The sequence below is a fragment of the Pecten maximus genome, chromosome 14, assembly GCF_902652985.1.
Source record: "Pecten maximus chromosome 14, xPecMax1.1, whole genome shotgun sequence".
Taxonomy (NCBI): Eukaryota; Metazoa; Mollusca; class Bivalvia; order Pectinida; family Pectinidae; genus Pecten; species Pecten maximus.
Genome location: NC_047028.1, coordinates 14,508,431 through 14,525,323, shown reverse-complemented (window position 1 = coordinate 14,525,323; position 16,893 = coordinate 14,508,431). Strand labels below are relative to the sequence as shown.

At 38.3% G+C, this 16,893-nt stretch overlaps 1 protein-coding gene across 1 annotated transcript; it reads left to right on the top strand.

Annotated features, from left to right (window-relative positions):
• Window positions 1–3,273: 3,273 nt before the first annotated feature.
• On the top strand, window positions 3,274–16,665 carry LOC117342988 (thrombospondin-2-like). The gene is made up of 3 exons (XM_033905317.1): window positions 3,274–3,596; window positions 7,464–7,607; window positions 14,868–16,665. Exons 1-3 carry the CDS (start codon window positions 3,500–3,502, stop codon window positions 15,038–15,040), a joined length of 414 nt encoding a protein of 137 aa, XP_033761208.1. The 5' UTR covers window positions 3,274–3,499; the 3' UTR covers window positions 15,041–16,665.
• Window positions 16,666–16,893: the final 228 nt, after the last annotated feature.

The following is a 16,893-nucleotide window of genomic DNA, read 5'->3' as shown; positions in this document are numbered from 1 at the left end:
GTCTCTACTCTCAGATATGGTGGAATCAAACACTCTTCATAGATGGAAGGGTCTTAAGGTGCTTCACCAAAATTGTGAATTTCATGACCCTGGGGTCTCAGGTTTGCCCCTGGGGAGGGGGTAAACTTTACTATAGTTTATATAGGGAAATCACATTTTTGACTATAATTTGTTGGATTTCTATTGGAATTCATTCTAACTTGGTTAACATTATCAGTAGGGGATAACAGATTGATGGTTTGCACATGTTGGCCCTGACTGACCCCCAGGGGCTGATGGGCGGGTCCAAAAAGGGTCAAATTGACTCAAACTTCAAAAATCTTCTCTAATCTCAGATTTTTTGGTTTGGTTTATTTTGTTTAACGTCCTATTAACAGCTAAGGTCCTTGAAGGACGGCTTCCCGTGCGTGCGGCGAGTGCGCATGTGTGTTTTGGGAGGCTGCGGTATGTTGGTGTTAAGTCTCCTTGTGATAGGCCGGAACTTTTGCCGATTGATAGTGCTACCTCACTGAAGCATACTGCCGAAGACACCCAGCAGCACACCCTGACCGGTCACATTATACTGACAACGGGCGAACCAGTCGTCCCACTCCTAATATGCTGAGCGCTAAGCAGGAGCAGAAACTACCATTTTTAAAGACTCTGGTATGTCTCGGCTAGGGGACAGAACTCAAAGCCTTCCTCACAGCGGCGAACGCTCAACTTAAGGCCAAAAGTGAGGCATTGTAAAGGGAGACATTAGGAAGAAGAAAGTTGTTCAGAAAGAAACGAAAAGACAAGATCCCAAATTAAGTCGCCTCTTACGATCATGCAATGGGGGCAGCAGGTACAATTCTTACGCCCTACCTGCAGGGCAGCTAATCTCAGATATGATGGAATCAAACACTCTTCATAGATGGAACGGTCTTAATGTGCTTTACCAAAATTGTGAATTTCCTGACCCTCGGGTCTCACATTTGCCCCTGGGGAGGGGGTAAACTTTACTATAGTTTATATAGGGAAATCTCATTTTTGACTATTATTTGTTTGATTTCTATTGGAATTCATTCTAATTTGGTTAACATTATCAGCTTTGGATGGCAGTTTGATGGTATGCACATGTTGGCCCTGACTGACCCCCAGGGGCCAAAGCAAGTTCAAATCGGTAGAATTTTTAATCATTCTATTTACAGGTTTCCGAGATGACATTCTTAAAAATTATGGCTAGTGGACCAGTGTTGAAAACTCCATTTAAGCAGGACAGTGTTAAACGTTAACATTTTCAATAGAAGACTTGACCTACCAGCCCAAGACTTGCAGCCAGCCACTTCCTATTTGGACATTATATCGCTTGGTCCTATCCAGTCCCATAAAAGGTAAATTTGAAAAATATGTACGATTTTATAGGGACCACAGAACCAAATCAAAAATAGATTGTGGGTTTTCCCCGTTTGGGCAGAAGATTTGATAGGAAGGTGAATGCATCGGGGCCTGCTGATTGGATATTTAGGTGAGAGAAGTTTCCAAAATGTTATGTTTGGGCTGGGAATTACATGTAGATGTAAAATATATAGAAAAAAAATGTTGTTTTTTTTTGTCAGGGGGAATTAATTAAGATGGTGGCCCCCATATAAAAAAAAAGTTCAAATCGGTAGAATTTTTAATCATTCTATTAACAGGTTTCCGAGATGACATTCTTAAAAATTATGGCTAGTGGACCAGTGTTGAAAACTCCATTTAAGCAGGACAGTGATAAACGTTAACATTTTCGTATATGGGAAATCATTTGGTTCTGTGGATCCTAAACGCAAACTTTCTTCTTCCTAATGTCTCTCTTGACAATGCCTCACTCTTGGCCTTTAGTTGAGCGTTTGCCCCAGTGAGGAAGGTTTTGGGTTCTGTCCCCTGGCCGAGACATGCCAAGAGTCTCTAAAAATGGAAGTTGCTACTCCTGCTTAGCGCTCAGCATTTTGGGAGTGGGACGACTGGTTGGCCCGTTGTCAGTATAATGTGACCGGGTGGGGTGTCCTGCTGGGTGTCTTCGGCAGTATGCTTCAGTGAGGTAGCACTTTAAATCGGCAAAAGTTCCGGCCTATCACAAGGAGACTTAACACGTACATACTGCAGCCTCCAAAAACACACATACGCACTCACCACACGCTTGCATATCGCAAGCACGGGAGGCCTTAGCTGTTAATAGGACGTTAAACAAAAAAAAAACCAAAACCAAAACACTGGTGGAACATGAGACGAAGCTTGAAATAAGTGTTGTTCATGAAAACCATGATTGCGCAATCACCTTACAAAATGGCCACCATGGCTGCCATGTCAAAATTTTACAAGGCTGTGAAATGACAACAGTTTTTTGGCTGCCCCTTCCTCAACATCCTCCTCGATTGCCAGCTCAATGGCACAATTGGAACTCTGGGAGAAATTTGAAATAGGTCTTGTTCAGAAAAAACAATGCCTGTGCAATCATGTTACGAATTGGCCGTCTTGACTGCCATGACAGGAGTTTTTGAAATAAAATCATCTTTCATGACCAGGACTATCTCAAGATCATTTAAGGTAAGTTAGAGCTGAATCCCAATGGTATAACTTGGGAAGAGGTTCGAAAAGTGAAAAGTTTATGTAAGGCAGACAACGACGGACAAAGCACGATGACTTATAGTTCATCCTGATCCTTCGGGTCAAATAACCTAGATCAGAAAATAACTTAATTTGAAACGGAACATGCTTCATTACTACTATATCCATTGCATGAACGTTACGCTAAAATATTCAATCCAAGATATTTTAATTTTTTGACAAGATTTCCTTTTCAATTTATCCTCAGAAGACGTATATATCGAAAAAGTCCTAAAGCGCTTTATCGTTCAATAACATTGTCGTAACAAATACTAATATGTCACTGGTCTATAAATCATTCGTTAAAGTGCTTGTGGCAAGCATGTGTCAAAGTGATTTCCATTTAAAGCCATGTGTTACCACGTTGTAACTGTAAATAAACATAATTGAGGACAAATATCTGGACTTAATTACCATTCCTGTAAAACTAAACCAGTTAAGCTGTATGTTTAGCATTGTTTGAACGTGACGACAGCTCTCCGCAACACCAGTTTTATGCGCAAGGAAACATCTGATAAATGTGCCGGATTAATGTTTTACGTATCGCATGACTTCACAATGCATGTTTCGTAAACAAATCTTTCAAACACAGACTTACTTTTGTCTAACACGTTCGTTACGCTCTTAAGCAGCCTTGCTCGAGGGAAGATGGTTGTCCTTGTGATCATTCTTCATTTCTGTCAATAACATGTGGTATCGCTATCACTCGCCGACCGAATATGACAACTTGAGAGTAGAATGATTTAATCACACCATGTAATCGATTCAGAATACCATATAAAAACTTGTGATTAAGTTTTATATTAACCAGTATAGTAATTGTAAATACGTTTTCAATAAGGTGTGCAGTTTCTATACAAGTAGAACACGTAACGGACCCGATCAAGGGACCATGGATATACGACTGGCTGTAGTGGCGCTACTAATAATATACATAAGCGTTGAGATCCACGGCAATGATGAACGACAAGGTCGTAAACCTCGTAAAGGTTAGTAAATGATAGTAATATGTGAATGTATACACTTTTCTGTACATGATATATTCAGTCTTAAATGGTAGTTGATGCTCCTGGTTATCGCTCAGCATATAAGGAGTGGGACGACTGGTTCGCCCGTTGTCAGTAAAGTGTGACCGGGTTTGGTGTCCTGCTTGGTGTCTTCGTTAGTATGCTTCAGTGAGGTAGCATTATAAATTGGCAAGAGATCCGGCCTATCACAAACATACCACAGCCTCCCAAAACACACATACGCACTCACCACATGCATGTATATCGCACGCAGGAGAGGCCGTTCTTCCAACAGATGACATATACGAAAACTATTTCTTTGACGACAGCCGACCTTGTGCCACTTGAAGTGTTAAAGCAATGTGTCCCATGAAACTCCTTCACTGTTTACTTATTTGAAGAAGGGTTTTGAGTGTTACCTGACAGAGACACAACAGTCTTCAAAAGCGCTATCACAACAGACACACGAACTTACTACAGTCTGTTAAAAGGCTGTAAATAAAGGGGAAATAGTTTCTTTGTGATTTGCGATTTTGACATGCATTTCGACCACATCTTGTGAAGTTAAAGTTTCCCGAAAACCATGCCTTCAAACAACATTGTACTGTCAAATACGTTATGATTTATTGCTCCGATTTACACGCTTGTGAGATTTTTTTTTCTAAATTTACAAAAGTTTCAAAAATGAAATGCATAGTGTCTCTCGTCCAACAAAGTTTGCGGGGGATAAACAATTAGGTTCCGTCCGGATTTCCTTTCCGTACGATATCTTACGATCGGATTTTGATGGTTGGTAGACTTACTACCTTAACCCCCTTACCCAAGTTTGAGTATCGTCATATTCCGTGCATATTTAATGAGACTGTTGTGAAACAGATTGCTTTATGCAAGTTATCTTTTGATGGAATAATCGATTTTGATGAAACCTTGCTTGGTATACCCGTTACCAAATCCCTAGCTCATGTTCGATTATCACAACATGTAATGATTCTAAATGCTATGTGATGGGTTATATATTTTTTATGCATGTTGCTACAATATTTGCGTGTGCGAAGGCACGACTATATCCTTGTTTGATATGATGTCTTCATCTCCTGTATTCGATTACTTTCGTGCTATAGAACTAATATTTCGTGTATTGCTACTACAATAGTAGTTCGTAAGATAATAGTGATTTTTATAAATTTACCTTTTAACTGTATACTCAAGTGTACAAATATACTTTTAGCCTTTTTATCTGCTTTGAATTGATGTTTTTCGTTTTTGAACGTCATTATAGTCTAGTGTTGTTAAGTTGATTGGACGTTAAACAAAACCAAACCAAACCAAGAATTGTTTTGTCCCTAAAGACCCATTTACTCTACAAGATCATTAATTCTCAAATAATATGGTGTGTAAATGCGGAAATCAAACGAAAAAACATCAAACAAATGAAACGCAAAATCGTAAATATATACTGTTACACTCACGTATACATTGTAGTTTAAAACGAACAATATTTTCCAGAGGGATCTTGGCGCCTACCATTTAGTGATCCTCCATTATATAATCGTAAGAGGCTAATAAATTTGAAATCATATCTTTTCTCTCCTTTCTTAACCTCTTCTTCCTAATGTCTCCCTTGGCAGTGCCGCACTTTTGGCCTTGAGTTGAGCGTTCGCCCGTGTTAGAAAGGCTTTGGGCTCTGTCTTCTGCCATAAACATACCTTTAGCCTGAAAAATGGTCTTCTCTACTCCTGCTAAGCGCACAGCATATTGGGATTTGGACGACTGGTTTGCCCGGTGTCAGTATTATGTGACTGGGTGGGGTGTCTTGCTGATTGGCTTCGGCAGTATGCTTCAGTAAGGTGGCACTATAAATCAGCTGAAGATCCGGACTATCGCAAGGAACTTAACGAACATACCACAGCCTCCCAAACACACATACACACTCTGCTCACGCATGCATATCGCAGGCAAAGAAGGCCGTCCCTGAATAGCCTTAGCTGTTGAACAAATAAAACCAAACAATAACAAGTGGAACCCACATGTGAAGTTTAAGAAATTTGTACTTGGTTTGGTTTTATTTTTAACGACCTATCAATTTGTACTAGCCCGAGTTTCCTCTGGCTCCGACACCATATCTGGTGTAGTTTAGTAGTGGAATAAGTAAAATTGATTAATATAAGCTGGCCTGACCCTTTTGTTTACCTGGCCAAAGTGTATTGATTTACTTATGTAACAACCTAGCTATTCCATATAAGATCATGTAATAGTTTTATGTAATATAGTTCAAATGTTAATTATACGTGTCAGCATATCTGGCCTGTTTACATGTATAAAAGGACCAGCATATGTATGTTAATTGTGTCCGACTACCTTTGGAGGCAGAGAAATAAGATCTATTCTCTATCCCGCGCATTTCCAGTACAGATGCATGTATATACAGACACGTTAATAAAGTACAGCAAACCAAAACAAAGAGCGCACTATATAAAAACGTGGAATTTTCGACCCGCTAAGATTTTGGTGCAGACTCAATGAAATCGGGCGTGACATAACACCTACCTTACATATATGGATAGATTAGATATTTATTTACCCCATAACACCCATTTAGTCCCATATAAGTATTATATCCCGTCCGTATAGACCATCGCTTTACGCCGCTGGTCAAAATTTGTCAATGTTGACCCGCCATTTTGTTAGTGACAGTGCAACTAAGCAACCGAATCGGAACGCAATGGGCCGAAAAGACCAAATATCATTTATGGTGTTTTTCTTCTTTAAATACAGAACACTAAGCTCATTATTTCCTTAACATATTACATTTCATACAAGAATACACTATTTACACATTATAAACGGTAAACTGTATCAAAATAAATGTTGATTTTTTTTTCTTTTCGCTCCATCGCGCACTGATTAGGGTGATTAGGCCACCCACGACCTACATAGTTAGCAATATTGCGTCGAGTCAAGTGTGATAATTTGACCAGCGTAAAGTGAGGGTCTATACAGACGAAATATGACACCAATATAGGACTAAATAAGTGTTAGGTAGTGTTGTATCACGCACGATTTTACTGAGTTTGCACCAAAATCTTAGGGACACCAAACGATGTCGGAGAATTCCACGTTTTAATATAGTAGTGCGCTCTGGCCCTAAAAAGGACTTAGTGTCTGGACCAGAGGAAAACTCGGGCTAAATTTGTACTTGTTTACTATTTTGAAAAGGAATTCTTGACTATGTTCTCCCTAAATATCGAAAATTGTTGAAAGGTTGCAATACTAATACAGTACAGTGCCCAAAAGGATTGCTTGAAAGACATTAGCACTTCAAAACAAATTGCGTTAGATGCAGTATAGAGAAAATGAATTAACCTGCATCAAAGACACATTAACCTGATTGCCCATTTTTCTTTCGTTGTACATATACCATTCTATATGTTCACTTACGCTTACCAATGCGGAGATTATGGTATTATTTTACATTTCCGTTATTCCAGGTCCATAGTCATATGTGACGTTGCGCTACCGTGTTAAGGCGTGGCATCCAGAGAGATGACATTATAAATATGCCCGTCAGTAGCCCTATAATTTCTTAACATCGTCTCTTAATGAGTATATTAAACGCAAGTTGATGAACCGTTTATTGTACGATAATCAAGTTTATTCGACCATGCAATGCGTTGGTTGGGTTTATACAATCTTTTTACATGTTTATTGTGATTTTACCAGTCTCGATTGTTTTGTGGCTTTATAGCAATGGAAAATGTAAAAATATAATGCAAAATGAGCTTTGTGTTAATTTACTCGCTAGACATTACATTACATTCACTTCATGATTAACTGATATTTTACTTATAGGAAGGGTATGGAGCAGGTGGCATAAATGTACTGTGTCTTGCGGAAAAGGCTGGCAATCTCGTATATGTCTGAACAGCGGAGCGACATGTAATGGCCATATAACGGAGAGGAGGATGTGTAACGTTCAGCCATGTCCGGTACCAGGTAAACTATTTTGTCTACTCCTGCTTAGCGCTCAGCATATTTGGAGTGGGACGACTGTTTCGCCCGTTGTCAGTATAATGTGACCGGGTGGGGTGTGCTGCTGGGTGTCTTCGACAGTATGCTTCAGTGAGATAGCACTATAAATCGGCAAAAGTTCCGGCCTATCACAAGGAGACTTAACACGAACATACCGCAGCCTCCCAAAATACACATACGCACTCACCACACGCATACATGTCGCACGCACGGGAGGCCGTCCTTAAATGACGAAGCTGTTAATAGGACGTTAAACAAAATAAACCAAACCAAACCAAAGTTTATACTCTAAATGTTTAAAGGTAGAGCGTAAGATTTGTACCTGCTGCCCCAATTGCATGATCGTAAGAGGCGACTGAATTTGGGATCTTATCTTTTCCCTTCTTTCTTACAAACTTTCTTATTCTTAATGTCTCCCTTGACAATGCCTCACTTTTGGCCTTTCGTTGAGCGTTCGCCCCTGTGAGGAAGGCCTTGTGTTCTGTCCCCTGGCCGAGACATACCAGAGTCTTTAAAAATGGACGTTAAACAAAATAAACTAAACGAAAATTCATATGTTATATTATTTTTATTACATTCTTTATGGCTGATTAACTTTGTTCCTGTCATTAGGTTGAGTAAAATTGGGCAGCAAAACAACAAACGAAGAATGTTTCAATTTAATTATAAATTGCTATACTCACGTTTCTAGTTTGAAATTGGAAAACTTTTAAATTACAAGTAGTAAAATGTAACGATATAGTTTTGTCTTAAGAATCCCGAGATGAATATGGCTTGATATTTAACATTTCAAATAAAAAAATATGCCAGAGGCCCTTTTTAATTTTAAATACAAACATATATTGTTCTTTATGTACCGATTCAAGGTAAATAAAACCTTTGATATCGCGGAATAGTTGTGAAGTAGAAAAACACATCAGAGCTCTACAACGTATCATTACTGCGTGTGCGTAGTGGTTAAGGTGTACCGACACTTTATCACTAGCCCTCCGCCACTGGGTTGCAAGTTCGAAATCTACGTGCGGCAGTTGCCAGGTACTAAATGTTTGTTTGCAAGAGAAATTGGCCACATTTGAACCACAGGTCAATATTGTGTACGCAGTGTAAGGGGAATAACTCTTTCCAGCTCATAACTGTTCCTGTCAATAACTATCTGTATTTATCAGCAAGGCTTGCCAAAAACAAGCTAGCTGATGCCGTTCGCGGCGCCGTCGCCCTTCCGTAGTAATTTTATTCCTTTAAACAATCTCTCAAAAAGCAAAACGCCCAGATACATGACATTGCACCTGTGGCATGCTGTGATAAAGGGCTACAAATATTGTTCAAACAAATTACATTGACTTGCAATGCAGATCGAATGAGTCCAATAGCTTTAAACGATTTTTACTCAATAACAAAGATACCAAGAGACCTGTTTTAAGATCTTAAGTATGATGTGATCAGGGGCCGCGGTGGCCGAGTGGTTAAGGTGTCCCGACACTTTAACACTAGCCCTCCACCACTGGGTTGCGAGTTCGAAACCTACGTGGGGCAGTTGCCAGGTACTGACCGTAGACCGGTGGTTTTTCTCCGGGTACTCCGGCTTTCCTCCACCTCCAAAACCTGGCACGTCCTTAAATGACCCTGGCTGTTAATAGGACGTTAAATAAAAACAAACCAAACAAACCAAATGATGTGACCAATGGCTATACAATTTATTTCAAATGAATAAACCTATTTTGTTCGCCCCTGTTATGAAGGCTTTGGGTTCTGTCCTCTGGTCGAGACATACCAGAGTCTTTAAAAGTGGTAGTTGCTGCTCCTGCTTAGCGCTCAGCATACACGGAGTGGGACGACTGGTTCGCCGGTTGTCAGTATAATATGACCGGACGGGGTGTCCTGCTGGGGGTGTCTTCGGCAGTATGCTTCAGTGACGTAGCACTTTAAATCGGCAAAAGCCCCGGTCTGTCACGAGGAGACTTAACACGAACATATCCCAGCCTCCCAAAACACACATACGTACTCAACACACGCATGCATGTCGCAAGCACGGGAGGCCGTCCTTAAATGACCTTAGCTGTTAATAGGACGTTAAACAAAATAAACCAAACCAAACCAAACTTGCTCGGAAATATGAATAAAGTGGTTATCTGCTAGGTACCTGCACCAGTAACCGAGATCAATTTCACAGTTGCATTATAACCAGGTGAGGAACACAGGCCATTTGGGTCTCTTATTAATATCTGCTTAAATGTACAAAACACACAAGGAAAGGGTAAAATAACTAAAACTGCAATCTAGAACAGCCTTTGATTTAAAAAATAACAGCCAATATGATCGGTAAGAAGAAACGTCTAGGGGGACACCAACAAAGAAAACAAAGCACAGAAAATATCTTTATGTTCATTTGTGTTACGCAGAACGGGGGCACTACAAACTTCAAATGTATTTTAATGCATCTCTAGGGTACTTGCCTTGGCCACAATAAGACCATGGTTTGATTTAGGAAAGTTCAATATTAGCTTAAAAGGATGTTTGTCAATTTAGCAACACAAAGAAAGAATATAGCCATAACTAGGGACATGCAAATAATAGGAAAACGCTAACACCGAGAATGAATTTGGAGAAGCTTTATGGTTGACATACTTTCGTTGGGAAAGATATTTCCATGTATGATATGAAGTCTGACGCATTTGATGTTCGCTGATATGCTTGTTGGCTCCGTTGCTATATAACATTTGTTTCATTTTGAGAATGTGAACTAATGCCGATTTTCCCTAGATTTTAAAGGCGGATGTCGTCGTTGAACAGAAGACTTAAATGTAGTCTTATTAATTTTAAGGGTCTCCATGAAAAATATTAATCGTTTGCTCGTTTTAGCTGTTAATAGGACGTTAAACAAAATAAACCAAACCCTCTTTTTATCGATGTGTTTAGTTAGAATTACAATTTTGTTTTAACGTGAGTATAGGTTCCCTACAGGGAACCGGAGGCGGAACTAGATTTGCGCTGTGTCCGTCCTTCTGTATATTGGCTTGCCCAAGATCCATCTCCCACACTACGTGACACTGCCAATTCAACCTGAATGGATTCATCTGGGAAAAGCAGTGTGTCATGTGTGAAAGTTAGATCACTCTGACCAACATATTGACTTTTGACCTACCCATAGGAAAAAAATATGTCCGGACTATCTCCTGCACTACTTGACACTGGTACTTTATGCTTGGAGTCTGTTTCTTTTGGAACAAACTTTGTGATAACGAATATATCGCCTGTACATTTTTAGAAAATAATTTCACGTCCAGAAGGGAACTGTAATTGTCTGAATTGTCCTTTTCTGTACAAAATGTACTGAAAAGAAAATTGAGAGAAAGACAAAGACAGAACTAATAGAACATAAAAGAGCATACTGATGCAATGGGTGCTGCAGAGCAATCGTGATGTTTACCGATAGAACCACAAAGAAAGCCTGTTTCTTACACAACTATATTGCCTTTTTCTATTGTGTTCGATACACCTCATCTATCCAAGTTATTCTAGCTTTCAAATATCTCAAATGTAGTTTGTGTCGAATTATATAGTACATGTATATTCAATTCATAGCATGTCCCAAAATTATTTCATTCGTTTTGAAGCAAACAAAGAAAAAATTGAACGACAATATCACACAGTAATTCATTTTCCATACAAAAATGGGTAAAGCCACCAATTGTTCATTTGATAATATCGATCTTTTTGCAATAAACCGTGAATCTTGATGAGGTGAATAATAACGTTTAATATGCAGCACTCTATCGAAATAAGTTTATTAAGACCCTTGAGGTTTTACTTTGCCACACTTGATTATCTAATGATATAATAGTTCACGTGACATATCCGAAAGAGTACATATTATGATAACAGGTCACTTGTACATTTTGTATGTAAGCGTCGACAAAATTGCACCCTTTGTAAAGTTAATACAACTGTAACAAGAGGCCCATGAGGCCTGTATCGCTCACCTGGTTAGATTAGACCAAATGTCAAAATAATGTTCATATTCAATTTGTTTTATTTGTAAATCTCAAACAATGCTATATATGGTTATAGTGTGGGAACCCGAACTGCTTGAAAGATTAATGAAGTCAAGACTTTCTAAGGTCTGAAAGACCTCAAGAATTGTTTTTAGAACATGCACTCAAGACTTTATCACTAGTAGCGAATTTAAAGGAATTACCTATATTTTCCCTATTGGGCCCCGCCCCTTTGGCCCCTTTGGCCCCTTTGGGGTCAGAGTCACCATTTATGCAAAATCTGTTTCCCTTCCCCAAGGATGTTTCTGACCAAATTGGGTTCAAATCCATTCATAACTTGATGACTAGTAGCGATTCAAAGGAATTAACTCTATTTCCCCTATTGGGCCCCGCCCCTTTGGCCCCTTTTTGGGTCAGAGTCACCATTTATGCAAAATCTGTTCTCCTTCCCCCAAGGGTGTTTTTGACCTTCGGTCCAGGCGAGCTAATAAAAAGAATGCAAACTAGAAATTGTTGGCTAACAATTTGACGGGCTTTTCACCTACTTAGCATAAATGACCTAAAGGCTTGGTATTTCCAAACGTAAAAAAAACTATTTAAGAACACTGGATAGGTCATCCACATTCTAGTTTTGAATTAATCTGGCATCTGAGATGAAACGTTTCAACAAAGGAGTTGGACGCGGGGAGATAACCAATACAGCACATTGTAGAAGTTATCTCCCCTCGCCCAACTCCTTTGATTTTTAAAATACATAACATATAAAGGGAAATATTTAAAATGGCATCTCGCGTTAACGGCAAATTTTACTGAAAAACTAAGGACAGCAAAATCATCAGAATGACATCTTGCGTCATACTTCAAAAGAATTTTGGAAAAAGATTGAAAAATGAAGATTTTCTAAAAATAGACAAATTTAACCCCATATTTTACTTTTTTATTTGACCTCTGACCCGAAAACTTTTTGTAATAAATGTTAGCGCTAGGCATTATCTACAAATAACATAATCACATGACCACTGTAGAATAAATCCTTTTTTAGTTATGGTCATTTTAAACTTTTTAATACATGACGTCATGGCGGCCATATTGGATTGTGGATCAACCATTATGATAACAAGACTTGGTCAGTACCATCTCATAACCATTTTGTCAAAGTTTATGTTGAATCGCACTGGTGGAATTTGAGAAGAAACTTAAAATGTGAGTTGTAGGCATACATAAGATATAGAGAGAAATATTCAAAATGGCGTCCCGCGTTAACGACAAATGTTACCAAAGAACAAAGGACATCAAAATCATCAGAATGACATACTGCATCATACTTTGAAAGATTTTTTGAAAAAGATTGAAAAATGAAGATTTTCTAAAAATAGACATATTTGACACCATAGCAAACTTTTATTTGACATCTGACCTGAAAACTTTTAGTAGCAAAAAGTTAGCTCAAGGAATTATCTACAAATAACATAATTACATGACCTGTGTAGAAGAATATTTTTGTTAGTTATGGCCATTTTAAACTTTTCAATACATGACGTCATGCTGGCCATATTGGATTTCGGACTGACCACATGATAACAAGACTTGGTCAGTACTATCTCCTTGTCATTTTGTCAAAGTTTGTGCTGAGTCGCACTGGTGGAATTTGAGAAGAAGTTTTAAATGTAAAACGATTTTTAATATAGAATATATAGGGAAATTTTCAAAATGGCGTACTACAAATTAACCGGAAGTGCTATTAAAACACCGAAGGTATCAATATCATCGGAATGACATACACTATTGATCTGTAGAAGTTTTCAAAAATAGTAAAAAATGAAAAATTTCTAAAAATAGCATAACTTTGACCTCCAGCGAGCTTTTTTGTTTGACCTCTAACCTCAAAGCCGTAATTATGTGAAAGTTGGCCCCAGATAAATCCTACATGAATATACCTTTGAATATTTTTAAACTCATACCGTTTTTGAGTTGTGGCCATTTAAGCAAAATAAGCTTTGATTTCATGGCGGCCATTTTGGATTTTTCGACCTACTTAATTTTTATTTCCTGCACCCCTTCAAATCATTCTATAATAAAGGCTGAAAAAGAAATCTGAATAACTTTAACCAGTTTGGCGTTACAGTTTCTACAAAATGAAATGCAGAAGAAGAATAATAATAAGAAGAAACAGAACAAAAACAATAGGTCTTTTCACCACAAAGTGAAAGCCCTAATATTCAAATCTATGGAACAAAACATCATTAGCGATGCATACCACGGACATCCATCGGTACTTTATTAGGAATTCTACCATGTTTACTATATATGTAACGCCAGTTTTGATTGGTTAAAAACCATGTATTATTTTCCAATAACCCACGCTCGTGCCAATAATACACGCTCGTGAGTCACGGCTGTTACAATTTTAAATATCTAATATTCACCCGTATAATAAAAGGTTACTATAGCCGAGTGGGCTAATGGGTTAGTCTTTCAATATATTTTTATCACGACGCGAGTTCGAATCCTACGGAGGCCCCCACTTTTTTTTCTTTTTTTATATCCTTTTTTTTTTAAATTTTCAAAATCAAAGCCATATGATAGATGCTCTTGATCGTAGTACTGTATTGCCTGTATATTTCATCAACAAATAATGCAATACTCAAGAAATAAATTACAAGGTTTCCCCGGGGTTTCTTTGCTGTTTTTCTATTAGAAAGAGGTCGATCGCATAACTAAACAGTACATGGTAGAATAGAAATAATCAACTTTCACTCGTGTATTGTTGCAGGATATACAACTCGGACTCGGATATTTTGCAATTTTAATTAATAACTCAGGCCTGCGGCCTTCGTTATTAATTTAATTGCAAAATATCCTCGTCCTCGTTGTATATCCTGCAATAATACACGAATCATCGTTAATTATTTCTTAAATAAGAAATCTTTCACTCGAAATCATATTGCATATAACGATATGACTCTTATTCCGTTAATATTGACCTGTATCGTTACACAACTATTTTTGTTATTCTACTACATTTTTTTGAGTTGCTGTATGAACATTTTACTGGAAGAACAATATCCTCCATATTAATACTTTTAACACAATATGAATGAACCGCTGGACCAATTTTCTAATAAATGTTTCGAAATCTAGGTATTGTCCGACAAAGTGGGATTGCATGCTAATCTAACTGACATAGTGTTGAATATGTTTTTTTTATATGTATTCAAACTTATCGTTCCAGAAGTTGGCAAGTGGTCCGAATGGCAGCCTTACTCGCCGTGTGAAAGGGTAGCGACGATAGATGACGAATGCATGGGATTTAAGCGGCGTGTACGGAAATGTATTGGTCTGCAATCTGGTGGTAAATACTGTACCGGATGTGACTCAGAGATAAAACCTTGCCCGCTATGCTAGTGTTCAAACCATAATGCACAAGATGAACAATAATGGCAGATTATATTTAGCTAATGAACCAAATCAAACTACTAAATCGGAATCCGAGAAATCATAGTCCGAGATGAAACTAGTCACAACACTTCAAATACGGAAAATGTTCTCATCCGATAAAATAATGAATATGATAATAAACGTAATCAAATTACTCAACCTTTAAATACAGAATGCAAATACAGTCTTGTATTATAGCACTAAACGGCTTTCTTTTTGAAGTTATTGTCCTATGCGGGTGCTCTATAGTAATCAAGATGTCCGTCCGTCTGTCTATCTATTGTTTTTCTTTTGCCCAATAATAATGGGAATAAATGGAGTATGTTTTAGATGTTTTTATAATGATCCCTTGCATCCAAGGTTTGTGTGGACAATTTTTCCGGGGTGATCTGATTCAGAATGGCTGCTAGTCCGATCTTGGATTTTAACATTCCAAATTTCAAATTTTGTTATGCTTAACTGATAAATGTTTTGGTATGACATTATGAAGTAAAATTGGTCACAATGCAACAAGTGAAGTGATTGAAGTGCAAGGTCATCGGATCAAAGGTTAAAGTCATCTTAGGCAGCGTCATATAACATTGGTGGTACGACACTCCATGCTGTGTTCCATCTACCTCGTGGTAGATATTACTCACTTAGATTAAATCCTTCTTTACTCGCAACATTTAGAACTACGATGTCACAGCTGAAGATACTGATCATAGATTACATTTCCATGGTAAGGAGGACCATGTTTACTCATTTTCACAAACGTTTATAAGACGCTAAAGGAACAGATGGAACTGGAACGCTCTTTGGAGGTGTAAGTATTCTGGCGGTAGATTTTCACCAGCTTCCACCTGTTCAACAGCACAATCTGTTTGACAGTGAGGTCGCAGATTCACAAAAATTAGCCTCTCTCAGCAGTTAAGTCTTTGCAAAAAATGCAAGAATAATGTTGATTAAGAATCTTGATGTAGCTGATGTAACTAGTCAATGGTGCCACTGGAATCATTCTGGGTATTCTTCATAGTGAACAATCATCACCAAAGCCAAATGCGCTCATTGTAAAGTTTGACAACAGAATATTGGGAGACCAGCTCGTCAGTCGTCATAGATCTCATTACATTCTTACAAAGACGGTTTTCCCATTCTCCCAGTAGAAGTAAAGCAAAACGCTGGAAGGTCTGTTACATTCAGAAGTCGCTTGCATACAATTTCCAGTCGTTCTTTGCGGGGCTTGCACAATTCATAAAGTACCAGGGCAGACTCTTGATAAGTTTGTCATTTCATTAGAAAGCCTTAAGAACAAATGGCAGGCTTACGTTGCCTTTGGTCGCATACCATCGTTATCAGGGCTTTTCCTCTTGGACTTTAATGCAGATGCGATAAAGAAAGATAACGCAGTTTCTGAAGAAATGACACGTCTAAGAAATGAAAAGATAGCAGTCTTTGCCTCAGATAAAGCAAAGGGGCACGCAACAACTGTTATACTGATTTTGTTATAATACACTCGCTGGATGTGTATTACCCAATACAAGGTAAGACAAACGCCAAACCAGTCACTTTTTTCAATCAATGGTTTCTCGAATAAATTCTCCACAGATTTTCATACGGGTTTCGACAATTTGTTCAGAAATGCTTGAAATTAATAGATACACACCTGAATTAATTCTCGCACCGTTATTTCCAATGGGAATACACATAGGGCCTATAAATCCAAATTTGAGTCGTCCCGCCAGTAACACAGAACTAGTCGGACCGGAAGAAGGTATTGCGGCGAGCATCTTTTCGGAACACTTCCGCTGGGCGTTCGGGATTCTCGGATCTTTATCTTG

Coding starts and splice junctions, on each gene's coding strand:
- LOC117342988 (XM_033905317.1), top strand. CDS start 3,500: ATGGATATACGACTGGCTGTAGTGGCGCTACTAATAATATACATAAGC. Junction 3,597..7,463: donor AGGTCGTAAACCTCGTAAAG/GTTAGTAAATGA, acceptor TTTTACTTATAG/GAAGGGTATGGAGCAGGTGG. Junction 7,608..14,867: donor TCAGCCATGTCCGGTACCAG/GTAAACTATTTT, acceptor TTATCGTTCCAG/AAGTTGGCAAGTGGTCCGAA.